This window comes from Octopus bimaculoides, chromosome 1 (assembly GCF_046866305.1).
Source record: "Octopus bimaculoides isolate indiv1 chromosome 1, ASM4686630v1, whole genome shotgun sequence".
NCBI lineage: Eukaryota > Metazoa > Mollusca > Cephalopoda > Octopoda > Octopodidae > Octopus > Octopus bimaculoides.
The window spans coordinates 5,878,067-5,905,875 of NC_142928.1; the positions used below are offsets into that span (position 1 = coordinate 5,878,067).

The 27,809-nt window shown below is 36.7% G+C and overlaps 1 protein-coding gene and 1 long non-coding RNA gene across 6 annotated transcripts in view; one reads left to right on the forward strand and one right to left on the reverse strand.

The window, feature by feature from the left end:
• Nucleotides 1–7,341: 7,341 nt before the first annotated feature.
• On the reverse strand, nt 7,342–9,062 carry LOC149137443 (uncharacterized). Its single transcript, XR_016240859.1, has 3 exons — nt 8,964–9,062; nt 8,373–8,462; nt 7,342–7,478 (listed from the first exon to the last, which is right to left on the reverse strand). It is a non-coding gene; the product is annotated as an uncharacterized LOC149137443 (long non-coding RNA).
• A 73-nt stretch (nt 9,063–9,135) lies between these two features.
• Nucleotides 9,136–27,809, forward strand: part of LOC106873834 (serine/threonine-protein phosphatase 4 regulatory subunit 1) — a 59,688-nt gene continuing 41,014 nt past the window's right edge. The window contains exons 1-8 of one of the 5 annotated variants that reach the window (XM_089348229.1): nt 9,136–9,164; nt 9,246–9,290; nt 14,333–14,444; nt 17,367–17,473; nt 19,694–19,836; nt 19,937–19,997; nt 21,063–21,148; nt 25,461–25,565. In XM_089348229.1, coding sequence (XP_089204355.1) covers nt 9,158–9,164; nt 9,246–9,290; nt 14,333–14,444; nt 17,367–17,473; nt 19,694–19,836; nt 19,937–19,997; nt 21,063–21,148; nt 25,461–25,565 — 666 coding nt within the window. In that variant the 5' untranslated portion in view covers nt 9,136–9,157. Of the gene's footprint in view, nt 9,291–11,018; nt 11,736–11,814; nt 12,438–14,332; nt 14,445–17,366; nt 17,474–19,693; nt 19,837–19,936; nt 19,998–21,062; nt 21,149–23,425; nt 25,008–25,460; nt 25,566–27,809 lie in introns of those variants that run through there. The other 4 variants (XM_089348222.1, XM_089348233.1, XM_089348235.1 and 1 more) reach the window with 4 other exon arrangements.

A 27,809-nucleotide genomic window follows, 5' to 3' on the forward strand; every position in this document is an offset into this window, starting at 1 on the left:
CGATCCCTTATCTGGTGGTCAATGAGGAAACTTGGGATAGAAGAATGGCTAGTGAGAGCTGTGCGAGCCATGTACAGAGATGCGGCCAGTAAGGTGAGGGTTGGAAATGAGTACAGCAATGAATTCCGGGTAGAGGTAGGGGTCCACCAAGGTTCCGTCCTCAGCTCCCTATTATTTACCATAGTCCTCCAGGCAATCACAGAGGAGTTCAAGACAGGTTGCCCCTGGGAGCTCCTCTATGCTGATGACCTTGCCCTAATTGCGGAGTCACTATCAGAACTAGAGGAGAAGTTTCAGGTGTGGAAGCAAGGTCTAGAATTGAAGGGCCTTAGAGTCAACCTAGCTAAAACCAAAATCCTAATAAGTAGGAAGGTAGATAAAACACAAACCCCTTCAGGTAGATGGCCCTGCTCAGTATGTAGAAAAGGAGTAGGTAGTAACTCTATAAGATGTACCCGGTGCAAGCTATGGACACATAAGAGGTGCAGCAACATCAAAGGCAGGTTAACTAGCAAGTTAGTTTTTGTTTGTGGCAGATGTTCAGGTGCAATAAAGACTGCAAACAAACAGGAAACAACTTCTATCTCATTCCAGGGTGAAAAACTAGAGGTAGTCGATAGCTTCCGCTATCTGGGCGACCAAGTTAGTAGTGGGGGTGGGTGCGCTGAAAGTGTAGCTGCTAGAATAAGAATAGCCTGGGCAAAGTTTAGAGAGCTCTTACCCCTGCTGGCGACAAAGGGACTCTCACTCAGAGTAAAAGGCAGACTGTATGACGCATGCGTACGAACAACCATGCTACATGGCAGTGAAACATGGGCTGTAACTGCTGAGGACATACGTAAGCTCGCAAGGAATGAAGCCAGTATGCTCCGTTGGATGTGTAATGTCAATGTGAATACCCGTCAGAGTGTAAGTATCTTGAGAGAAAAGCTGAACATTAGAAGCATCAGTTGTGGCGTGCAAGAGAGACGATTGCGCTGGTATGGACATGTGGTGAGAATGGAGGAGGATAGCTGCGTGAAAAAGTGCCACACCCTAACAGTTGAGGGAACCCGTGGAAGAGGTAGGCCCAGGAAGACCTGGGCTGAGGTGGTGAGGCAAGACCTTCGTACATTGGGCCTCACCGAGGCGATGACTACGGACCGAGACCTTTGGAAATGGGCTGTGCGTGAGAAGACCCGGCAAGCCAAGTAAGATCGTTGCCAGTGCCCCTGGACTGGTTCTTGTGCGGGTGGCACATGAGATGCACCATTTTGAGCGTGGCCGTTGCCAGTACCGCCTGACTGGCTCCTGTAGGATTTTCGAGCGAGATCGTTGCCAGTGCCCCTGGACTGGCTTGTGCGGGTGGCACATAAAAGACACCATTTCGAGCGTGGCCGTTTTCGTGCGGGTGACACGTAAAAGCACCCACTACACTCTCTGAGTGGTTGGCGTTAGGAAGGGCATCCAGCTGTAGAAACTCTGCCAAATCAGACTGGAGCCTGGTGTTGCCATCCGGTTTCACCAGTCCTCAGTCAAATCGTCCAACCCATGCTAGCATGGAAAGCGGACGTTAAACGATGATGATGATGATCATCATCATCGTTTAACGTCCGCTTTCCATGCTAGCATGAGTTGGACGATTTGACTGAGGACTGGTGAAACCAGATGGCTACACCAGGCTCCAATCTGATTTGGCAGAGTTTCTACAGCTGGATGCCCTTCCTAACGCCAACCACTCCAAGAGTGTAGTGGGTGCTTTTACGTGTCACCCGCACGAGGCCAGTCAAGAGGTGCTGGCAACGGCCACGCTCGAAATGGTGTATTTTACATGCCACCTGCACAGGAGCCAGTCCAGCGGCACTGGCAACGACCTCGCTCGAATGTCTTTCCACGTGCCAGTGGCACAAGTGCCAGGAAGGCGACGTTGGTAACGATAATGATAATGATAATGATAATAATAATAATAATCGCACTCTAAAATAGTGCGACCATGAGATAGAGAATAGGAAGCCAGATATAGTCTTAATTGAGGAAGAAAACAAACTATGTTGGATCATAGATATAGCATGCCCAGCTGACAACAAGGTATGTGATAAGGAAGAAAGAAAAGTCGAGAGATATGACAGGTTAGCTTGGGAAGTTAAGCAGTTGTGGTTGATGAAAAAGGTGGTAGTAGTACCAAAAATTGTCGGAGCCCTGGGAACAGTGAGTAAAAGTTTCGAGAAATACGTGGAACAAATAGGGGCTGCAATAAGGGTGGAGAATTTGCAGAAAACAGCACTGCTTGGAACCGCTCGAATACTTCGGAAGGTGCTTGAAAAATAAGAGGTGTTACCTTAGTTCACTGGTAGTGAACAGCTGACACCGTAGTACATCTCCAGCGTTAGAAGCTGTGCAAAGGCAATAATAATAATAATAATAATAATAAATAATAATAATAATAATAATAATAATAATAATAATGGGAACAGTAAGCCTAGACAAATGGCTGAAGGAGATTGGAATAGAATGCCTGATAGACCTCCTCTAGAAAGTTTGTCTCTTAGGGACAGCAAGGATCTAAGCATTTCAAAGACCACTGAAAACTTGTGGATCCCTAAGGTTACAGGTAGTAACCCACTACCCACAGAAATCTTACCAGGAATAAGACCGAACCTGAGACAAACCAAAATAATAATCCTTTCTACTATAGGTACAAGGCCTACAACCTTTGGGGGGAGGGGGCTAGTCAATTATATTGACCCCATGGCTCAACTGGTACTTATTTCATTGACCCCAAAAGGATGAAAGGCAAAGACTGGAGATGAAGCAAAATAGTTGGTCATTCTTCTAAAATCCTTATAAACAATTATGATTTCTGATGAAATTTTGACAAAGCAATACACGCTTTCTCCTATCAAATTCTGTCTGCAAATTCTTTCTGTATATTTGCTTATAAACAATTATGATTTCTGATGGACTTGTAAACAATTATGAACTTATTTTACTGCCTATTTTGAACACTTTTATGTAAACTATCTAACACTTTTGTTACTGTATTTATTTTCAGATGTTCTGTGCTTCTTTCAATTACTTTAAATATAACAAAGAATTTAGTAAAATAACTTAGTTATTCAGCTAGTGTTAGGAACATAAATTGTGACTAAGGTTTGGTGGAAGATTTTAATTGAAAACTTATAAAAACAAGACATTTATATTACAGAGCCAGAGCCGGTTTCAGCCAGGTTGGTATCGAAAGGGTTAAGAATTGTTTCTCTATTATATCTTTTAAATATAACAAAGAATTTAGTAAAATAACTTAGTTATCATTCAGCTAGTGTTAGGAACATAAATTGTGACTAAGGTTTGGTGGAAGATTTTCATTCAGAACTTTTGAAAATAAGACAATTGTACTCAGAGCCAGAGGCAGTTTCAGGCGGGTTGGTAATGAAAGAGTTAGACTAATCCACTCCACCAAATCTGGTGACCAAATGAACTTAATTTCAGTCATTCTGTAACAACATTGTGGTCAAGAAACTTACTTCCCAACCATGTGGTTTTAGGTTCAGTCCCACTGCATGGCACCTTGGCTGAGTGTCTTCTGCTATAGCCTTGGGCCAACTAAAGCCTTGTGAGTGAATTTGGTCGACAGAAACTGAAAGAAGCCTATTGTATCTATGTGTGTGTGTATATATAGATGTATATGATGATGGACTTTCCTGTTGTTAGAGGGTTTAACAATTTCTTACCGAACAACCACACAAATGATTTGTTTATAGCAATGATTAAATGTTTGTGTACACAAAAGCTTGCTCCCTCCATCATATGGACATTACCTGTACAGGTGCACCATGTGCCACAGGTCAGATGACGAAATGATCACAGAGCAAAATGAAATGAAGTGCTTTGCTCAAGAACACAATGCAATGCCTGATCTGGGAATCAAACCCACGATCTCGTAGTTGTGAGTGTAACACCCTAACCACTGAGCCATGTACCTTTATATGTGTGTGTGTGTTTGTCCACCACCACTATTTGACAACTGGTGTTGGTGTGTTTATATTCCCATGACTTAGCAGTTTGGCAAAAGAAACTGATAGATTAAGTACCAGGCTTAAAAAGAAGTATTAGGCTCAATTCATTCAATGAAAATTTCTTGAAGGCGCTGCCCCAGCATGACCACAGTCTGATGACTGAAATGAGCAAAAGATAAGTGTCTGATGTTGGTTTGAGGAATTAGCAGATAAAATACAAGCAGTGATATTTGGGAAGGTGTTGGAAGCGAATTCAACTGTTTAGAGACTGGTACTTCAACAACTGGAATGGTAAAGATATTTCCAACTCTAATAGGATACTTCTGGCAAGTTCTTTCTGTAACTGACATCTTCAAATATTGAAAAAAGCATATAACAACAATGATGGCACCACTTTCAGACCATTAAAAGACATGGCATTGACTTGTCTCGAAGAATAAAAAAAATTGTGTGGTTATTGTACAGCTGTGCTATATTTGGAATAGAGAAGATGAGGCATTAAGCAGCGATATTGAACAACATTAAGACTCTAAGTCTAATAGTTCCTCTTTCAAGATATTAACCCCTCTGGCCATATTCTTCAGAATCTGGTTTCATAGCAAATGAATGGTTTTTAATGACATCTCTTATAATTACTTTGGCGACAGAAGTAATTTCTGGTTTTCAGTTTGGTAAGAAGGCACTAGAATTTATTAATTTATTTTTCTTTCCTCATTATTCTTTATATATATATATATGTGTGTGTGTGTGTGTGTGTAAAAATTACAAGACAGAAATTGTAACTTAAACATTTTTGTTACTATGTGCAGCAGTGATTTGAAATCAAATTGCTAGGTAACAGGTCATACATCACAAACGAACCAGAATAGTGTCACATGATTGGTCTATTAAGCAACCAATCAGCATCACACTATCATGTGACTCAATCTTCAAGTGTGCCCTATAAAAGGCTGTGTTTGGCAGTAATTAGTTGTAGAATAGCTGAGCAAAATACACTTCCATTGTTGCTAGAAACATTTCTACAGATTTCTTCAGGTTCTTAGACAATGTCTCGTAAATAACTTCTTTGAAAGCAGTTCAATTGTAAAAGACCAACACAGTTTATCTGGATGTGCGACAATAAAATCTTCTGTAAATGTTTGTAGGTGTTGTTCAGTTACTCTTTCAAATAACCAAGAAACATATTTCCATTCATCACCTCAATCAGTCACCACACAGACCAGACGAAGAACCATAAGCCACAACAACGGTAAAAAGGTTGTTGTATTTGTGGAATGATTAGGGAATCTTTAGTATTTAATTGAAACAAGTGTTATATTGGGTGTTTTTACAGTGATGTTGAAAGGGGACTTGTACCATACTATGCTTCTGTTGTTAATGATTCTTCAATATAAGTAATGTTTTTGTTTTTTTCATGCTTCAGGTATTCACAGAATCAAGAAATATTTGCTTCAAGGCAGCAAATTCTCAATGTAGATGCGAATCATTTTTTTTTTTGCCTTCTTTTTAATATCATTAGTAATACTAATAGGATGGCAAGATAGACGATGAATGTAACAGTTTTATTTGGTTTGTACGAGGGTGAGTCAAAAAGTAATGCCATTTTGTTTAGGACAGGTATAATTACCAACACAGGAACATGTATCATACATCAAAATGAAGCTGGTCCTTTGTGGATCACATCCCTACTTCTCAACATAGTCAGCGTTTCTCTCAATAGCAATGTTCCACCTTCGAATAAGAGCATGTATCCCTGCCCCGTAAAATTCTTTTGACTTCTTTGAGCCACTTCTTCACTACCTCCACACTCACCAGATTTAGCGCCTTCAGACTATCATCTCTTCGGCCCCATGAAAGAGGGTTTGAGAGGCAAACATTATTCCAGTGATGAGGAAGTGAAAACTATAGTGAAGGAGATATATGCTCTCATTTGAAGGTGGAACATTGCTATTGAGAGAAACGGTGACTATGTTGAGAAGTAGGGATGTGATCCACAGAGGACCAGCTTCATTTTGATGCATGATACATGTTCCTGTGTTGGTAATTATAAACAAAGTCCTAAACAAAATGGCATTACTTTGTAACTTACCCTCATAACATGCTTAACACATGGCACTAAGTTGAGAATTACATCAAGATAAACAGCAACAGTAATATATTAATTGATGAAATTACAATAATTCTATTTGTTTTGTTATTAATAGGCCATCATTACTGTAGACTCGTCATTTGATCAGTTGTAGTTCTTTCTTCGAATCAGACTAAACCATTAATCCCAGAATAATTCTCAGTGCCCATCCTAACATATCAAGTCAATCAGTCATCACCACAAACCAGCCAACAAAAACACACAACATATATGTCTGATAAAAGACACTGCTTTTGTTGCAGTTAATTTTAGAAATAACAAAGAATTTAGTAAAATAATCTTATCATTATCAAATTGATGTTTGGAACAAATTACCATGAAATTTTGATTGCTATAAAAGAGGGAACTTGTATAATTTAACCAGGGGTGGGTATTAAGAGTTGCAAAAATATAGAAATTTATCTTTGAATATCTTACTAATATAATTTCGATTTTAGTAACAAGCCCTCTTTAGATGAATGGAATCTGCCAGACATCAAAAACTAAAAGGAAAATTGAATTTCAAGATTCCAGATTTACATTGGTGAAAAGATGTCTTGGCAAATTAAGTTGAAATTTCAATCTTGGAATGGTATTTCTTCTAGTAACTGAAAACAATTAGAAAGTAAAAAGTTACTAGACTATATTTATAATCAAATACAGATAGAAGTGACCATTCCAAAGTTTACTCAATACCGTTTTGGAAATGTGATCAGCGTCAACTCCCAAAAAACTCGACATGAATAAATTTAGGAAAATCACTGAAAATGAAACAAGGCTTGGGAAAGAATCGGCCAAAAATTCAAACCAAAATTAAGAACAATAATTATGTGAAATGTTTTAATATTTTTATGTATTTCACATCATTTTGTAGCTTTGAATATTAATACGATCGTTTATTATTATAATTATTATTAAGGCAGCTAGCGGGCAGAATTGTTACGGCGCCGGACAAAATGCTTAGCAGCATTTCTTCCGGTTTTACGTTTTGAGTTCATATGCCGTCGATGTTGACTTAGCCCTTTATCCTTACGGAGTCGATAAAATAAGCACCATTTGGGAACAGGGATTGATGTCAATCGACTTAGCATTCTCTTCCAAAAATTTCAGACCTTCTGTTGATAATAAGGATTATTAAAGCGGCGAATTGGCAGAATAGTCAGCGCGTCGAACAAAATGTTTGGGAGCAATTCCGTGGCGTCTTTATGTCCCGAGTTCAAACATCTCTGAGGTGAACTTTGCCTTTCATCCTTTCGGGGTCGATAACATAAGTATTAATCAAGTACGGACGTCGATGGTATCGATTTCCCTAAAAACTCCTGTCTCCTGGCTTTGTGCTTAAATTATATATATCCCTTCCGAAAAAGAAAAAAAAACCCAATTTTATTACAAAATCCCATTTTTTTCCACATAAAAAAACTTAATCCATCTTTCTAAACAGATTTTCCATTGTGTTCAGGTCCTTTTTATAATCAATGTCGTAATTCATAAATTATATTCTTTCAAAAACATAACGAAGAATTTGAATCTCATTAAAAACCCCAAAGTGACACAAAACATAATTCCTTACCATTCAAAATTATAAATTGACAACTAACTTATTGTGTTAAATATATTAATTAAGATGTTTATGTAGAAGTTAATTACGCAACAGAGCTTTAATTTAGGAAAAATATGAACTTTGAAAAAAAATCTGCATGCTGACTTGAAGAGGCAACATTTTGGTTGGAGTGCCAATCTAACTTTCTCAAGCCCACCATTATCACCCCCTACCATTTTCAAATCCTTACAAATGTCGTTAAAACCCGATAGCAGTCAGGTACCAGGAGATTCTCTCTCCCAGCTTCACCAAAACTTACACTACATCAATTAACAGGGAGATTTTAAAAAAAAAACTTTCATTATATTTCATAGTTGGACTTTGTTCACTTTGCAATGATGGTAAAACATTAAACATGACGTTAATTCTTTTAAGGAACTAAAAGAAATGAGACACGAAAAAAGGCCAGAGGGAGTTAAGTTTGTCCCCATCTTGTCTCATAAAATATTTCCTACATTTAAAACACGAAACGACGAAGCTCATTGTAATTGGGTGTCATTAGAAGGGAACAAAATAAAACTATATTTTCATTAACATTGCAGTTTAAATAAATTAGATGAAACTAATTAATTAACCAAACAGGACTAGATTAACTTTTTTTTTTTGAAAGTTAGTGGAGTAAATTGCCTCATTCCCCCCCCCTTCTCACCTCATTCTGTAATAAATAAGGAACTTAATATCATCGTAGCTGAATAAAAGTATTTCCTTTTAAATGTTGGCTGGATCGTCTGTCTTAGAACTAAAAATAAAAAGAAATATTAAAAAAAAAATTTTAAATCATTTCATTTTAAAATATAATGATAATATGAAATATATGTCTGTTTATCACATTTACAGGCAAGTGCTCCCTTTTTTGTGTGTGTGCTCTTATTGTTAGCCCCTACAAAAAAAAAATCTTTTAGTTGCAGGGGTTGAAATAAAAGACACAAAAAAAAAAAGCGAAAGATTTTTTCTGACACAAAAAAAAAAAGTAAAAATCCAAGTTGAAATACAATGAATGTAATATTATAAGAAACGAAGATAAAAAAAATAGTACTGCCATGTTAGTGAAACAATTAGAGAAATAGATGTGATATATATTTCTCTCTCTACACAGATTAATATATGAATGGCTAGAAGTAAATGTAAGGCAGCAGTGAGTATTGTATTAACGCTAAATAAATATCTCTCTCTCTTTATATATATTGGGAAGTCATTATGTGTGGCGGCGGCAGTTAAGAGTGCAATGATGTATTCTTACACCCGAGAGAACCAACACACTCTCCCACATATTGGAACAGCTCGACTAACTAAAACCAAGACAATCCTCGGTAACATTCGAAAGTAACATCGGTTAAATCCGTGAAAGATTTAAAAGCGACCAATGGCGAAGCAGTTAAATAATGAGACAGTCCAATCGAAACGCAGCTTGCATACCTCGTGGTTTCCTACAACATGGCGGGTGAGGCGTCTTCTAAAGCAGACTTTGTTGCTCTAATTTGAAGTTTTGCGCCAATTTTAATGCTCTCCCATTTTATTTCAGACATCAACTATTATCGGGTTGTATTGGAAGATACTTCGGAAAGCAGTAAGTGGTTGACTTAGCTTTAAACTTTGCTTGCTTTCGTTGGCCGTGTGTCCGTTGGCCATGTACCAAAGAGTAGAAGCTCCTCCTCGTCGTTTAACCAACGGACTCCACTTGCAGCCTTGATCACCCAGCACCATTCTATCCTCACTCTTTTCTTTCACCGTTAAAAACCTTTCTACCATTGTCGCCCTACATGTTATTGTTGTTATTATTGTTTATTCACAAACCAAAAACCAGTCAGCTAGTCGTTATTAACCGTGGGTGTCACTCATTTAACTTCCACCTCTGTCCTTAAAAAAAAAAAGAGAAAAAAGACTGCTTCTTCCTTTCGGACCAAGTACAATCGTACTAAGCAAAGAGGGCATGGGATATCTCTCTCTCTCTCTCATGGCTCACAATTGATAACACTTTTAATGTTGTCTCACAACACCTAACAACATCCTTTGCTGACATGTTTAAAAAGCCAAAGCTCCTTTTTATAATATATATCTCTTTCGAAGCGTCCATCCATCCCTCACACACACACACACACTAATATTTATTATTTCCTTTCATTTGTCTCTCAAATATTCCCCCCCTCCATGCTACTCTCTCTCACGTTTATTTATTTCTTTTTAATTGTATCTTATCTTAAAAATGCTTCACAAATCAATGTACTTTTTTTTCTTTTTTAAAAAAAAACCCTCTCCATGTTTTGCCCCCCCCTCCCTGTCTCTCTTCCATAAGCTACAAAAACATCTGTAAATTGTTGTCAATCCCTAAAAACAACCATTTCCCAGGAAGAAACAACACAGATTATTTATATACGTGAATATTAGACAAAAAAATAAACCCCAAAAGTTGACAGATCCCTCTTTTTAGGACCGTAATTAAAATGCTTGCTTTACCGAAAAATATTCGGTTCGTGTGTGAGTCTGGGATTCAAAAATTTCCTTGTAATTCCCGTCAACGGAATGAAACGAGTGAATAATTATTAAAATAGCAATAGTATTTGTCCTGACATTGTTGTCTGTTGGTCAGTTCTCGTGATGGTACCTTTTTTTTTTAACGACTTCTTGTTCTTGTAAAAACCACCAACTAAACATCACGCATCAACATCTTTTATTTTCTTGTTTTAGTTTTCTCACAAGAACAAGCTTTGCTGGTTTTCCATCTTTACAAATCGGAGAGAATCATTCATGATATGGTCACTATATTACTTATATATATAGAATAACCACACATACATATTGTTATATACACACATATCGTGCATGTAGATTGTCAGTAATGAGTAACGTGAAACTGACACGATTTAAAAATATGCTTCAGCCTCATATATATATGTGTGTATATGTATATATATATACATACATACAGATCACACACACTCTGTTTTGAATATTTGCCCTCTCCCGTTTGTAAACACATTCTCCAATTTATATCCTGATTAATTGTAAATGCAATGTTACTGATGTATGTAGTTGGTAAATATTTCATTGACCTCTGCCCATGTGTAGTATATACAAACATATATACGTGCGTGTGTATGTATATATATATATATATATATAGTGTGTGTGTGTGTGTGTATTTCAGTGTTAAAATCTCTATTCCAAAGATAGAACTTTGTTTACATGTTAATTGATAAATAGAGGAATTCTGCAAGGTCTCTCTCTTTCTCCCCTTATCTATAAATATATATATTTTATATATCTCTCAACGAAGCCCTTCTCTTCTCTATGGCTCATAACTCCGAGTTCCTACCCTAAACACGGCTTAATTTTCGTTTCCCTCTCGCTGCAATAATCATCAGCCACACACAACAAACGTCAGTTAGGTGCTTCTTGTATTCAATCCCTTTCCTTCTCAGTTCAAATGTGTGAACCCACTTTACTGATTTCACTGAGGCAGGGTACCTTACATACCGTGTACTATTAGAAATATTTCGTTAGGGGGATTTTCTTTTCTTAATTTTCGATTATCTTCATGTCAGCCTTTTAGTTTTTATTTTCTTAAATGAAAACCTAATAATTTCTCTTATATTATTTTCTCTCTATCATGTGACCAGGGTGTTTCCTCTCGACCTTTTGAACTTAGCGCTTTTTACCAATGTTCCCGCGTCTTCCTTTTTTTCCCCCCCTTGTGGTAACTTTGTAAAACTCACCCCTTTTCACGTCTCACAATCTGCCATTCATCACCAAACTCCCTAATGCTCTTAGTTTTTTTTTCTCTCTCACGGATTATTTGCTCTCTTAATTTTTTTTTTTGTCTCCTCCACCTCGTGTTTTATTTAAAAGCATTCGCTAATTTTGTATATACAACTTGTATTTTCTCGACATTTCCACAAATCATTTTTAAAAACTATTTTTTTGGATATTATCGGTTCAGTTTAAATATTTAGGTTTTAAAAAGCACTTGAGCGGTGGTGGTGGTGGTAGGGGCGCAACTGTTTTATGAATGACAGTAAGTGTTATTGCTATAATTCCGTTTATATTTTAAAACATCTCCTATCTGTGTCTGTAAAATCTATTTAATATAATTGTTTATTGCTTATTTTTCTTTTCAATCGCATACGGTCTTGCAATCTCACATCAATCACATTTATTTGAATATATATTCGCATATATTTTAGCTACGTAATTGTGCGGGACTGTTCTTTTGTCTTATTTCAAAATTTCTACATTAACTCGGTTCTTTGTATCCACCATTCTCTCTCTCTGCTTGCCTCTTTCTTGCTTCATCCATGGTGCTTACCGCCAAAAACTCGCACCTCATTCAATAATTGGCAACTCTGTTTTTTTTTTTTCTTTTTAACATGTCCCCTTTTATCTGCCCATATTTTCTCTCTTTCTCTCTCTATATTTGTGAGTCGTGTAACATGGAACATAGTTTAATATCAAATATTTTTTCTGTTGTTCTGTTAACAAAAATTTTTTTTTTTTCGTAATTTAAAAAGCAAAATCCGTTCAAAATGTTATTGTAGCGGAAGTTGTTAAGCAATATTTTCTTGTGTCGAGGTTTTTTTTTCTCTTTAGTTTTTTTTTACTTGCTTTTAAAAGCCCACGGTTTCCATTTATTTAAAACAACTCCAGTCCTGCATGCAAAGCTCAACCATTAAGATATTCTAAAACTGCACGTGATGACTTAGCTTGGCCGTTTATCTCTGTGAGTTCCTCTTTTTTCTTCTATATTTAATCAGTCGTTCTCGTTTTTCTCGGTTCGTTTGCCCCCTTTTAAAAACATGTGTGGTTCTTGGGAATAGTTTTAGCGCTTGTCCCAAGCATGTTGCAAGTTTTTAGAATGAAATCGGACAGGCTGCTGCTGCTACTCCTGCTGCTGCTGGCTCTTTAAAATCTTTGGCTTTCCTCGTCCTTTCGTTCCCGAACAAAGCCATTGTGTTGTTTGTGTTATTTGCTAGACACAGTTTATCCGACTACATTAACCATCTTTATTTACTATAAATCCTGGATCTACATTCTTTTTTATTAAACCAATTATAACCTCTACCATAATTGTTTTGCGTTGCAATCGGCCAACTTTTTTTTAAATAATTTCTCCAAAATTCACTGTTTCTCTCCGTTGCACTGGTTTTCCTTTCCCTTGTCCGTTATTTGCTTTCTAAATTAAGATCTATTCAAGTACAGGTCAGTAAATATATTTATGACCCTTCATTTTGCCCTCCCATTCACTTATGTCTTAAAACAGTTTATATAATTACTCAGTCGTTAGTCTAATCAAGTTTTTTTTTAAACATATTCCCCCCCCCCACATATACAGAAAACTCGTTTATATATAAATAGATTTTTTGTTATGTTTTCTAATATTCCTTATTTTCCAATTTTGTTTGCCTTCCGAGAATTTAACAGGTGTTTATAATATATATTTATATCTGTCGAGAGATATATAGACAGACAGAACCAAGGTGTACAATTTAATAATTTCAAGTATATTTCCCCCCTTTTTCCATTTTATAAACATCCGACATTTCATGTAATGCAATAAATATGGAAAATAATGCCAATGTTATTTACCATAAATTTCTGAAAGGTTTTGTAAAGAATTCTTATATAATGGTCATTAACGAAAGAGAAAAAGAAAAAAAAACAAATGAATACGGAAGTGAAAACAATATATTTTTAGTTCTTTAATAAACGGAATTATAAACCGTAAATAAATATTGGTTTGTTTTAGGGTTTCCAATATAACCCCCCCCCCTCCTCCCCGAATTTATTTAAGGTTTACACGAAGCTTCTCTATTTTGAATAATTTTTAGATGGTTTTTTTTTTCTAAATCTTTTTTTGTGTGTGTTTGGTTGTTATTGCTGCTTAAAGTAGGTCAGAGGTGCTTGGCGTTTCTTCAATATGAACTTCTTTGTTTACCTCCACTAGTTTCAACTGACTCATTTTACCCTCTTTTCTCGAAATAGCTTTTATTATTCTAGTTATTTCGTCGTTTTTTTCTTTTTAACGACAAAATAATTATGTAACATTTTGATGTTTTGGAAGATAATTTTTTTTTGAAAATTTAATTAAATAGCATCGCTTAAATTTTCTTATCCGTCTCTCTCCCTCCCTCATCCCGCAAAAATCTAGAATCGGTGTTAAAAAAAACAACTTATATAGATGTGATTTTAATGAGTCCAGTTGTAAGAAGTGAATGTTATTTTGAAGTGAAAGTCGGGTCTTATGACAGTTAAAATGGTCGAAATACTTTCATTGTGGTGCTGCTACAAAAGGGGAGTTAATTAGGTGTAGTTTTCTGCGAGTTAGAGCTCCACGAGTTACTTCCTCTTTGCTTCCCCTAATTTGACAGCACGTGCTTCAGCAGGTCAACATTTTTAAGATTTTTTCTTTATCAATCTGGATCAACGGACAAATATAGAACCTCTTCAATATTAATCAGTAGATTCTGGCCAAGTAACAGTTTTTATTATTGAAATTGAAAATGGATTTTGATGACTTTAACATTGAGTAACATACTTTAAACTTTTTTTGTCTTTATAATTTGCTAAAAGCAATTGTCTCGTGTTTTATTGAATTTACTGAACTTCTACTTTCAGGAGGGTGTAGAGTGGAAGATGGGAATTGTGAAGAGAATTACTTTTCAGATGACAACCTCACAGCACTCCAAAAACTGGAGAAGTACATTGATAGTGACAATGCCTTCAGCAGGTAAGCATCGTTTCACATGATTTAAAACAAATGCTGATCTCATTAATTCCAATACTTTTCTCTGTAGAAACAGTAGGCTTCAAAGTCGCTGGCATGTTTTTCTTTTATTCTACCTGGACGCTTTAAAGAAGCTACTTTGAAGTATAAATCGTTAAAAAATGGTTTGTTTGAATTTTGATGTATTTTTTTTTCTTTGTAAGAAGTCCCAATTAGAAGGCTTCTGGTTCATTCCCAGTGTGGCACTCTGGACAAGTGTTTGACTATTTTTTTTTTTGCTCTCACCCTGGGCCACCCAAAAATCCTTGAGTGGATTTGGTTTACAGAAACCAAAAGAATCTGATTGTGTTCATGTTTGTGTCTCCTCGTCGTATTGCACGATGTAATTCAAGTTGTCATTTCGTTTCCAATCTTCTTTATAAACATGTCTCCAGCCTTTTGGAAATATGACCTTGTTTGAAGTCCAGATATATACAAATATCTAAAATGAATTAGCCTCTCCATTCTGTTACAAATGGTAGCCAAATGTCACTTGACTTGTATTGGGAGGATTCATATTACTAAATTAATTTAAATGGATCAGCTAGCCACAACTAATTTCAGTTTGCGCTTTCATGATTGCTAGATTGGTCTTTCTTGCAAATTTGTAGCTGGTTGTACAAATAAGTCGACAGCATTTTATTCTATTCTATTCAGTTAATTCAATGTGATTCACCTGGTTTGGTTAAAATAGGCTTGGGTCAGTGGTTCTTGACCATTTATCTATCTCTGGACCTCTGATTCCTATTTTGGTCAGTTGGACAATCATGACCAATGTTTAAAATATTTTTTATAATTGTTAGACATTGCATCAAACAATGAAAAATATTTTGTCTTGTAGAAGTCTAACCAGTTTATTGCAGATAAATTGCAACTGATACCTATATGGACCCTCAGGGTCCATATATGTGGGCCCTGGTGGGAAAGCTCTGGGTTGGAATTTATTAGCGGACGCGAATGTCTTGTTTCAAGTATCATTGAGGTGAGAGGTTTATGCAAGACAGACCTAACTCTTGGAAACGATCCATCTTCACAAAGAAGTTATGGAATTTGTTGTATTCACCATATTTATTTGTGAGAATATTTTTCAGGGCAAAATGAACTCCATTTTGTAGTCATGAGTAATTTGACAGGTTTTGAATTAATCATGCCCCACCTTGTAGCATAATGACAGACAATATTTGACTTGGATAAGGCTACATGAAATACCAAAGGATGAAAATATTTTTGTACCAATTTGTTTCAGTCACTAGGGAGTGTCCATGGGCCACTGCCTTAAATAATTTTTGGGTTGGAAGAATTAACTCCTGTATTTGGTTTTCTTGTTTTAAATGACTAGTACTTTCCTGTTGGTCTCTTCTGTTGAACTACTAAATTATAGACATAAACACAACAATACCAGTTATCAAGCTGTGATGGTGGGAGGCAAACAAACGTTTGTATGTGTGTTATATGTATATAAATGAAACTCATGTGGACCCTGGTTGAAAAGCACAGGATTAGGATTTACTAGGGAATACGAATGCCTTGTTTAAAGTGTCACTGAGGGTTCTTTCACTTTCTATCAAATCCACTCACAAGGCTTTGGTCAGCCCAAGCCTTATAGTAGAAGACACTTGCCTAGATGCTATGCAGTGGGACTGAACCCAGAACCATATGGTTGGGAAGCAAATTTCTGAACACACCGCCACACCTTATGTCAATTTTATTGGCATCAATGTAAGCATGAGTGTGGTGCATGTGGTCAAGAAGTTTGCTTCCGAAATGCAGGGTTTTAAGTTCAGTCCACCTACATGACACTTTGGGTAAGCATCTTCTGATATAGCCCTGGGCTGACTAAAGCCTTGTCAGTGGATTTGATCGACAGAAAAAAGTAGCCTGTTGTGTCTGTGTGTCATCTTCACGTTGTCTAACTGCTGTAAAGGTGTGTCACTGTCCTAATTAGTTCCATTCATTTCCAACATTGTGCAAATAAGTCTGTCCATGAAGGAAATGTTGAGTTGTTTGGAAACGGGTGAGGGTTGGCAACCGGTGGCACGACTGACTGTAGAAAATCTGCTGATCCATGCAAACATAAAAATGGGAAATCTACGAAATTGGGATCCTCTTTGTGAAGTGATGCTAAGGTCTGAACAGTGTATCTAGGCTCAAATATTTGTAGGTGCAGGAGTGTTGTAAGAAGTTTGTTTCCCAACCACATGGTTCTGGGTTCAGTCCCACAGCATGGCACCTTGGGCAAGTGTTTTCTATAGCCTCAAGCCGACCAAATTGCTGTTGGTTTGTGTATGTCCTTGTAAATCAGCAGTTTTCCATTGTGATTACTGTTTGATCTGATTCCAGGACGATCCAGTTAGATTTTTAATTATGTGCACAGTCATTGCTCTAGCGACTGAATGTCAATCTGTTCTTATTGGTTGCATAAATACTGCTTTGGTCAGAACTATAAAGTTGCTTTTAATTCCTTGGCCTCTTGCTCAAGATTAGTATGTAGTTTCTGTAGGCGTGGCTGTGTAGCAAGACATTTTCTTCTCAACCATATGGTTCCTGGTTCAGTCTCACTGTGTTCCAACTTGGGCAAGTGTCTTTTACTATAGCTTCAGGTTGAATAACACCTTTTTGAGTGGATGTGTGTGTCCTTGTCTGTTTGCCCCCCCCCCCCCATCCCAACCCCACACAGTGCTGGTGGATTGGCCAAGGATAAGTACCTGGCTTAAGCTGCTTGGGTCAATTCATTTGGCTAAAGATTCAAAGCACTCTGCCCTAGCATGGCCAGTCTAATGACTGAAGCGAGTAATAGATAGAAGTGAAATTGCAGTCACAAGTTGGTCCCATGTGGGTGTGTTCTTGTTGTTTTCTGTAAAAGTTTGTTATAATTTCTTATTCCAGGCAGTTGATAGCCCGAGGAATTCTTGATACTTTAAGAGCAGCTGGCAACGTTGAGGAAGATTGCTTAGCTGTATTAAAAGCAATGGTTCATTTATCAAAAGACCCAGGTTGGTTGTTTTTATTTTATTTTTAGGTAAACTTTGTATCCTGGTAAACAGGCTTTGAGATTACTTTCGTTGATGTAGTTTTGAGCCAAGCACCTGTTATTCCCCCCCCCCCCCTATTTACCAAAGGAAAATTATGTTCGTCCTTACTGAGTTAACCATAGGGTGACCAGTTCCTATGATAATAAACTAATTTGTTTGAGAAGAGCTTGTCCCGCACAGAAATTTAGTCTAGAGACTTACTATAAATTTCTGTGCCCTTTCTCGCTAACATTTTCCTTGAATCCTAGGTTTTAACTGGGTGAAAGCTGTAAAGAAATCTCTTGTGTCCAGCTTTCATGGATGACAAGCCATGAAAGTGGTCTGGTGGTATCTAAGGACTGAGTTCTCTTTTTTATATCAGGCAGTCGTAACTCAATGGCTGTGGAACAACCTTTTGGGTCATAGAATTGATGTTCAGAAATGCTTGCTCACTGCCACCTGAGATACATTGTTGGCCCTTTTCAGTGATTTCTCAAGCCCACCCCTTTTTTTTTTTTGGTACCTCTGGACCTCTTTGGTTACTATTCTACAATGACATTTCCAAAGACCATCAGTGTTGGAGACACTTTCTTTTTTCAAAGTTCCTATTCTGCTTTTCATATATCAACTTTTATATGTTGAACTATTTAAAACATTTAAAAATCTGTAGCTGTTTCCTACAGTAAATACATCCAAATCAAAATTTTTTCCTGGATCCTTAAAATGTGGACCCCTGGGACTAAATGGAAAATGGTTGAGAACCATTGGTCTACTTTATTTTTTCCAGTCCACCACCACCTCCCTCTCCTTCCTCTTGGCAGTGTCTTTGCTGGTTTGGCTAGCAATAGCTCCAAAGAACATTAACCTGCTCAGTTACACCAGCAATGGTGACAACTTTGTTCAGTTGGGCCCATGTGCCTGGCTTTTGTTTAGGCAACAGGAGAGAACTTCCACTTCAGAGACAAACCAACACAAAACAATGGGTATAATGTGGAATACAGCTTAAGAGGAAGCTAGAGGAACTGGATAAATCTGCCAGACATACTGGAATTCTGTCTGTGTTCCCCCCCCCCCCTCTCATCCTGGGCAAAAAATTAAAGATGCATTCAGAATTTGCAGATTCTTTGAATTAGATATGTCTTCTAAATCTCCTTTACTGGTCTTAGATGGAGTGAAATGATTAATCATAGTATTAAAGCAAATCTTTTTTCTTTTTTCCCTTCCATACATTATATTTAAAACACATATTTGTTATGTTTTGGATGACATTTGTTTCAAACTTAATCCACTTTTCTGTTGAAATACATAGTTTTTGTTTTGATTTATTTTGAAAATAAGAATTTATAGACAAAATAATCCTTTTCTTAGCATATTCCTGTTATGTTCACTCTTTGTTTTAGTTAAGTTTGAAAAGAATGAATTTAGTGAGATAAGTGTATCCTCATTAACCCAGTGTTAGGAACAATGAAGTTTGGATGGAAGGTTTTAGTTTAGATCACTTCAAAAGAAACCTCTTGTATCATAGACTGGGCTTACTCAAACTGCTTGATATCAAAAGGGTCACTTTAGGTTTCTTTTGAAACTTGAAAAAATGTTTGACATTTGAAATGGTTTTGTTTCCTGTTTTTCTTTGGTCTTCGTATTGTTTTCTAAAAACCTGATGACTGATTTTTCTATAGGCAATCGTCTAAGTGACCAGAGGTCAGATGCCCAAATTTTTTGATGTTTATATTATGTACTCATTACTTGATGCATTTTATACTGGATTTTAACAGCAAAAACTGGGGTTGTGACTTAGTTACGGAGCAGGACTGAACTCCTTAGCATTTCAACCTACCATGCCCGGATTGAGTATTCGGTTTAATGTTCAAACTGGTCTAACTTATAACATCATTCTAAAAAAATTGTCACATCCTCAAAATCTTGGAGCTACAAGATAATGCCCAATGCGAATCGATGTGAATAAATAAGCATTACATTTGATGGAGAAATCTGAATGCTAAAGAGTTTGATCAAAGAAAGGAAAAGCTTTGTATGCAAGATTAACACTAAATTTCAAATGCAACTCGTAAAAATCAATGCAACATTTATATATTGTAAAATATTGTATGAATTTGTGTAATTAAGGTCCCAAGACAAAGATGGCTTTATTTCATGCTATCTGTTTTATTTATTTTATTTTATGTTTTTGTATATTTTCAGAACCTACTGTTAGGTCAGATTTGGTTGAGCAAGTCCCTCATGTTGCCATGTACTGTCAACAAAAAAGTAACTTATTTGCCAATGCTGTTCCTACTTATATTCTGCCTTTGATTGTCAAATACCTCAGTGACAGTGACAACCAGGTACATAGTTACACACATTCTACCCACCTCTTCTTTTCACCCAGGTACCTAAAATTAAATTAGTTGTTGTCCTTTTTTTTTTCTGTTTTGGAATGTCTAGGTAAGAAAGACCAGTCATGCTGCCCTTGTGGTACTTCTTGAACAAGAACTTGTAGAAAGAGGTAATTATTTCTTTGTCAGTTTTAAACTTGCTTCTGATAGGGTCCTTGGTTCAATCTTCGGCTATTTCATATTTGCAGCAAATAATGTCATCTCCTGGTGTTTCACTCTTTGTCCTTCCTTCATCCATTAATATTTTTCTCTCCACTTCACCATCTCCCTCACCTCATACACTTCCCTCCCCCACCTATCCACTCTTGTAGCCCACCCAGTTACATGTCATCTGTCTCTTTACTGTATCAATATTCTGCTGCCCTGCATTCCGTCAATCTTTACTCTTGACACTTGGCCTCAGAGGTCATCCACCATTCATCTCCCTTTCAGGGCCACCTATCTTTCCAATCACATTCTTCCCCCATTCTCTCTCCACCTACCCACACTACGGATTCTTCTATGCCCCTTGTACCTTGAAGGTCTGCCCAGACACCTCGTCACTGTTTTTGTCTTTGGAGCTCCACCCAATCACTTAGCCTCCCTTCCAAAATGCAAATACTGGTGTAGCAGCTCCTCTACAGCAATAAACCACTGCTCTGGCCCCTTATTTCATGCTTTAACTCCTAATTCTCCCTCTTCAAGGTTCATAGTCTTGCAACCTCACTGGTGTTGGTGGCACAAGAGAAGCACCCAGTACGCTCTGTAGCATGTTTGGCATTAGAGAGGCACCCAACTGTAGAAACCATGTCGGCAGACAATGCAGCATGATAGGCAGTCCTTGGGACCATCAGATTCTCTCAAACCGTTGACCACATGCCGGCATAAAAAAAATAAATGGACATTAAATATGGAATTCACTAAATTGGAAAGCTGATGGGATGAAATGCCTTTTCTATATTATTATTGAGGTTTCAATCCAATGTCGAAGCTTCCATGATAGCCATTGGTATGAATTGGTTTCAAGGATTTGCTGCCATTCTTTACAGAGAATGGCGGACTTTGTTCATTTCTCCAGTCGGCAGTAGGATGTAAATTAATTCTGTGAGACTCATTAAAAATATTTTAAATTGTTGAATCTTCTTAAATATTTTGGGTGATCGTGTGTCCTTTAGCATGTTAATGTTTTATTTCAGTCGATGTTGAAGACCAGGTGGTTCAAGTATTGTTGGACCTTGCTTGTCCAACAAGTCCAGATGAATTTCGCACAGAAGCTGCTGCCGTAAGTGGACACTTTCAACTACCTCTTACTTTACGCAACATGCACTAACTTACTACTCCCTCCCTGTTCTAGTTTTGCCCTTTTTTCAGTTTCCAGCCTCGTCCCTTTTTTATTTTTTCCACTATAACAATTGTGTTTGGCTTGAAAGACACGGGTAGTGAGATGTTATTTTATAAACTTCTTACTACCCTGTCTTTCGAGCGGATCACTTTACATTCTTGCTGCTGATGAAATATGAATTGAAACTGCAAGTAAAGCGAAACTAGTTTGTCTAATTATGCCTAATTATGTAAAAAAAAAGAGAAGGAAAAAAGAAATTTTAGTTGAATAACTACAGTTACATTCCGCCCGTCCCTCTCCGTTATTCCTTTCAGTGCAACAGAGCTTGATGTAGAAACAGGTTACAAAGGCATCAATGCTGGATGTCATAGTAAATCTATGGGGCCTATCACAGCCAGCTTTGATGAGCCTTGTCTCCTGCCAGTCATCACTGCTAGTTTGGTGTGCCCCTTACCCCCCACTTGGATATTTGCAGATTTTGAGTTTTCAGAATAGAAGAAAAGAATCTTTGTTTGTTTGTTTTTGTTTGTCTGCCATGTCTGTTACTGACCAAGTGGTTGTGAATGTGCTGCTAAATTGGACTTTCATATCACAGCCTGCTTGGATCAGTAACATACTTGGTGCTTCAACACCTTGGAATGGACAACAGCCATTTTTTAACACCTTTCTAACATTGCCTATTCTCTCCTAACCTTGTTACAGCTCATCAAAGGACTGTGATATATAGATATTTGAACGTCTCACAGCCAGCTTTGATGAGCTGGCTGTAGGTTGCTTCCCTGCTCCGCTAGCTTTACACCTTTTTTTTTTTTTTGTTTTTGTGTGGCAATAGCTTTCTTCAGCTTTTTTTTTTTTTTTTTGTTTTTTTTTAAACCAATATCCTTAGTGTTGTGACTGTGTTGTATCTCATCAAAGAGCTGGGATATGCTAACAAAATGACGTATCACAGCTAGCTTTGATGAGCTAGGGCACTGTTGAAAGCATCACAAATCCACATGTTGCTTGAGATGTTCCTTTTTTTTTGTTTTTTTATATACCTATTAGTTGTGTAAGGTGTTTTTGTATTTAATTTACGTGACTTTTTTTTTTTTCGTATTTTTGTGTGAGGTGTTTGGCAAGAATAAATGGTTAGATTCATTGATTTTGTTTCCCTCCTATTGGCATTTCTGAATTGGACATAGTTCTCTGTGTGTATCTATTGGCCATGTTGCATCTCATCAAATAACTGGGATATGCGGTTATAATGACGTATCACAGCTAGCTTTGATGAGCTTCAACTTGGTTGTTCTCAGCAACCTGGTTCACCCTCCTGGATATTTTCTCTCTCTCTCTCCTTTTTCCCGACTTTATAATCCCTTTCCATGTTTTTCTTGATGCTTTTGTATCTGGCACCCTGAATTCTAGTGGCTTAGTTGTAACTCATCAAATAACTGGGATATGCTGCTATTAGGACATATCACAGCTAGCTTTGATGAGCTGGGACTTGGTTTATTTTGGCACACTTCTCACCATTTTAGTTGATGGGGGAAAATTTAATGTTCTTGCTGGATTATAAGATGTTGTTTATAATTAATAAATGTTGTTGACTGTGTTTTGATGTTCCGACTCTATTGTAACTCATTAAAGAGCTGGGATATGCTGTCTTTCTGACATATCACAGCTAGCTTTGATGAGCTACACTTGGGTTATTTCACCTCCAATTTACTTGTTTACTTTGTCTTAGCGATTTAATATTCCTCATTTTTCTCATTTAGAAGTCATTTAGTTTCATAGACCAATGTATTTTCAGAAATATTCTTCAAATAAAAAAAATTAAATGTTGGGGAACTGAAATTATTTTAAAAAAAATTGTTTTAGTTATTGTTTGACGTAATGTTTTCAATTGTCCTATGTTCTCTTGGTATAATCCCAGGACCACTTAAATCATTGATCATCCCCAAAAGCGGTGCCTTCTGTAGCTGTAGGATTCCCTTTTTCAGACAATGACTTGTTGGAGATAACTCAGCCAGATAGCCCCCTCCGTTCTTGTGTTGTCGGGGGCTCTGCTCTCTGCTTTAAGTCACCAAAGTGGTGGTGATGTGTTCTCACTAAACCATATCACAGCCAGCTTTGATGAGCTCAAACATGAGACCATACAGCGATGGCTGGGATCTCCTTTCATCAAAGTGGCTGTCATATGCTTTCCAATCCTTCATATCACAGCCTGCTTTGATGAGAGGAAGCCCTTCACTGCAAATTCAGATGCCACCATTGTTGTCACTAGCAGCAGCAGCAGCAGCGGCAACAAAACACTTGCTCTCCCCATTTTTTGTTCCTTTTTATGTATAAAATGTTTTGGAATTACCAGTTTTGGCTTTAAAGTACCAATGTTTTTCTCTGTCTTTCTCTCTCTCTCTCTCTCTCTCCTCCAACCAGTTTCACATTAATATAAGAGCAGTGGATCTCAACCAGGCTCCATTTACAATTTCACTAAAATTTATCTGCAATAAATTGCTTATGCTTCTTTTTTTTTTTTAATTCTAAATATTCAATAAAAAATATTTTAAAAAATTGAATGAAAGTCTACTCGAAATCGAAATCAAAGAAGTAAAAAGAAAATGGTTGAGGACTGCTGATGTAGAGGTTTGCATTAGGTGCCAGCAGATTTACATAGTTTGTCTTGTTGGAAATGATGTCGATCTATTTATTAAAAAAAAAAATTTTTTTTTCCACTTAGATCACTTTAACCCTTTTGTTACCATATTTCTATTGAAATGTGCTTTGTCTCAATATAACTTTAAGCTGATGTTTGGAATGTAAATGAACATGAAATTTTCATAAGGTTTTGAGAACAAATTGAATACTGTTAGTATTGTGTAGAACAAGCCCCAGATGGGTTGGTCTCAAAAGGGTTACTGGTAGAAGTTTTCTTCTAGAAATTTTTCATGTTTGCTATTCCACTTTTACATAGTTTATTATGTGCATGTTTTGAGGTCTGAAATAAACCTGACATTTTTAAAGTGTTTGCATGTAAACATTGGTAGGTTTGTTTTTTTTCCTCCAGTTCTTTCCCCAAAAGACAGAATTAGTTTATTCTGCACCTCACAAGATTTTTTTTTTTTTTTTTTTTTTTTTTTTCTTTTTGAGATGAGAAATTTGTATTGGTTTGTATCAAATTTCTCTTGGGGACAGAAAATTTTAGCTTTCATCTGTCAAATACTCTCCTGAAATAGTATATGGTGTTGCCTTGGTGGGAAATAACTTCTGTAGATGGGTAGCAGTTTAGCTTTAACTGGAATATTTGTTGAAGGGAATAAGTTGAAATTGGTGCATCTTCAAGAACATGTGTAAAATTAGCAATACTGATTGCAAAATATTCTTTGGTACTTTAAAGCAGTAAATACCATCCTCATGCAATGAAATAGTGGTGGAAATGTGTTTGTAAAATGATTAGTTTGGTTCTAAACCATTCTTTGAGTTGTGTAATGGATGTTTTCTTCCCAAAACTGTTAAAAACTATTTCCATGGTTAAAATGAGTTTTTACCATCGGTTGTCATCGTTGATGCTTCGCTCTTAAAATTTCCAATAAAATTTCAACGAGCCGTACTCCTTCCTCAGAAGGGCTACTTCTTCACCCATTGTACTCCGATTTTGTTTCTGTATTTTCTTTTCTATTGTTTGCTCATTATAAAAGATGATAGCAATGATCATCTGTGGATTAAAGCCTATTTCAGTGCAGTTGATAATCCATTTTCTGCCCAAACACCATGTTAGAATTGGCGGCAAAACTATTTTCCAGTTAGCAAGCTGTTGATTTTTGTGAGTTTCTTCTGATTTTCTTTGTTTTATGTTTGACAAGGTTTAGTAGTAGTAGCAGCAGTAGTAGTTGTGGTGGAATAGCATAAAGTATTAGTTTCATATCTAAATATTAAAGGGCAATGAAGTTCCATACTAAATTATGTGATCTAGATACGCATAACAAATATAAATTTTTTTTTATCAGTGAAGTACAATAATCTAGTATTTTTTTTTTTTTAACTTAAAACCATTTAAAAGAATTTAATTAACTTAGTTTCCTTCTGATGAATTGTTACTAATTAATCTTAATGATCTCGACCAGAATAATAGTAAACCCATTCTGGTCTCTGGATTATAAGAAATATAAGTATTACAGCAGAGAATACTGTCTTGTCAAAGTTTTTTTGTTATGTTTCTGTGTTGTTCAAGAATTTTTCTAAATGCTCACATGTATTTCTGGATTTCTTTCAACAGTTGATGTGCAAAATGGCGCCTTTGCTAGGAAGAGAAATGACTGAACGTTTGTTTCTTGCCCGTTTTACTCAAATGTGTTCAGACCCTCTATTCCATGTGAGAAGGGTAAGCTATGGGCTCGTCAAACAGCAATATTTTTATTTCCCTTTCCTCCAATAGATCGGAAGACAATTTTATATGTAAATGGTTTTCTAGAAATTCACCTAAACTTCAAGGTACATTTGATACCAGATAGCTGTTGTAAATAGCATTGAATTGGTTCTCAGCAAGGGTCAGTATAAGACTTAGGCATTAAAATTTACCTGTAATATATTGAGGATGCTTTTATAATACGCAAATATTTTTTTCTACAACTGAGTGAAATCATAGTTGTAGCTGGTGGCACGTAAAAAGCACTGTTCGAGTGTTGGGTCTCATGGAGGCAGTAACGGGTGAACAAGACCTTTGGTGATATACCATGCTTGTTTGGACCTGTTGAGCCAAGCGAGACCAGCTGATGCCAGTGTCAGGTCATTGGCACCCGTGCTTGTAGAAAAACACCCGCTACACTCTCGGTGTGGTTGGTGTTAGGAAGGGCATCCAGGTGTAAAAACCTTGTCGAATTAAATTGGGACCTGGCGCAGTCTCTCTGACATAGCAGTTTTCAATCAAACCGTCCAACCCATGCCAGCATGGAAAGTGATTATCTTGACAGTTTCTAATAATAATTATAAAATATAGGATTTTTGTTTTAAGTGTGAACTGGCTATGAAGTCTAGTAGGGTTAAATAGGAATTGGAGGGATCGCTGGTATAAAGGAATGATTTGGTGACAGACAAAATTAACTGAGATATACTGACTTTCAGTTTATTTTCAGAATAAGGATTTGGTAGTGTTGTTAAGCTACTGTTTGGAATGTAAATTTAGTTGAAATCTTAATGGAGAGCTGCTAGGCCTTTAAACTGGTCATATTTGACCCAAACACTACCATTATTGTATGGTGAAACTGGCTTTATCTGGTCTCTCACACCTAATCTAATGTGTCATTCTACAAATAATCACATGGGAATTTAAGCACTACAAGGTAATGAATGATTAATTGAACACCATGTGAATAAATTAGCATTACTTGACATGAAGTAATTTAAGTGTCAAAGGGTTAAAATAGGACATTTGTATCATAAAACCAGGCCCAATCTCAGGTAGGTTGATATAAAGTGTTGAAGTACACTCCCATCAAAATACAAGTATCTAAACTCCTTATCAAGATAATGAATTTAGTGAAATGATTTCTGTAATTGAGTTGGTGTTTGAAACTTAATGGAAGGTTTTAATTTTGATTAGATTAAAACTGTCGGTTCACAGTTTAGAAGCCTGAGTGATTTTGGAGTGGTAAGCATCGAGTGTTAAAATGGTGTTTGCAATCCAAGGGGATTGTTCTTTTCTGGCAGTCCTGTGGCTGGGTTTGAGAATTTAATGGGTAAAAACAAGATTTTTTTTTATAAATGTACTCCAGTGTCCTTGTCACTTTGAAATGACATCAATTACATTGGGACAGGTATGGCTGTGTGGTAAGAAGATTGCTCCCCCTGCCTCCAACCCCACGTTTCCTGGTTTTGTCCTTGGGTGAGTTTTTTTCTATAGCCCAGAGCTGACTTAGTAGATTTGGCAGAGGGAAACTGAAGGAAGACAACTCTCTCTCTCTCGTTTGTCCCCTGTAACTTAGTGGTTCTGTAGAAAAAACCAAAACAAAACTGCTGTTAATTCAATTGACTAAAATTCAAGGCAGTACCCCAGCATGGCTCCACTGGATCAAAACATCATTTAATTAACTTAATTTTAAGTTCATTTAAAAGACTTTCACTTCGAAATCTAAGAGGTCAGTTTTTTTCACCAGTTTTACGAGAATGGTTCCTAGTTTTGTGATATAAACTTACTGATTCAATTCTATTAACCTACCATACCCAGCCAAAGTATTCTACCTGCCTTCTGCTTATACTGGCCAGATCTGACCTCTTACACCTGACCTATAATGTCACTAAAAATAAGCACATCTTGAAGCTATGGTTAATTTACAATAAAGTGGGGGAAAAAAAAAATTAGCATTACACTTGCAGAGTAACCTGAATACTAAAGCAGTTGGGCTATCTATGTTAAGACCTTTTCTAATTTGCTAAACTCTGTGCCATGACCGACTTTATAATGCTAAATCTATTTGACTAAATTCTTTTTCTGTCAGTCAAAACGGAGGCTGTGTATTTCTATGGAAGGATTAATTAGTTTATTTATATTTTTGTTCCCTTTCTTCCTGTTTTTAGTGTGTTGGGGGCTCCTGAAAAGACTGACGCTTAGTTAACTGAGCAGGGCTGT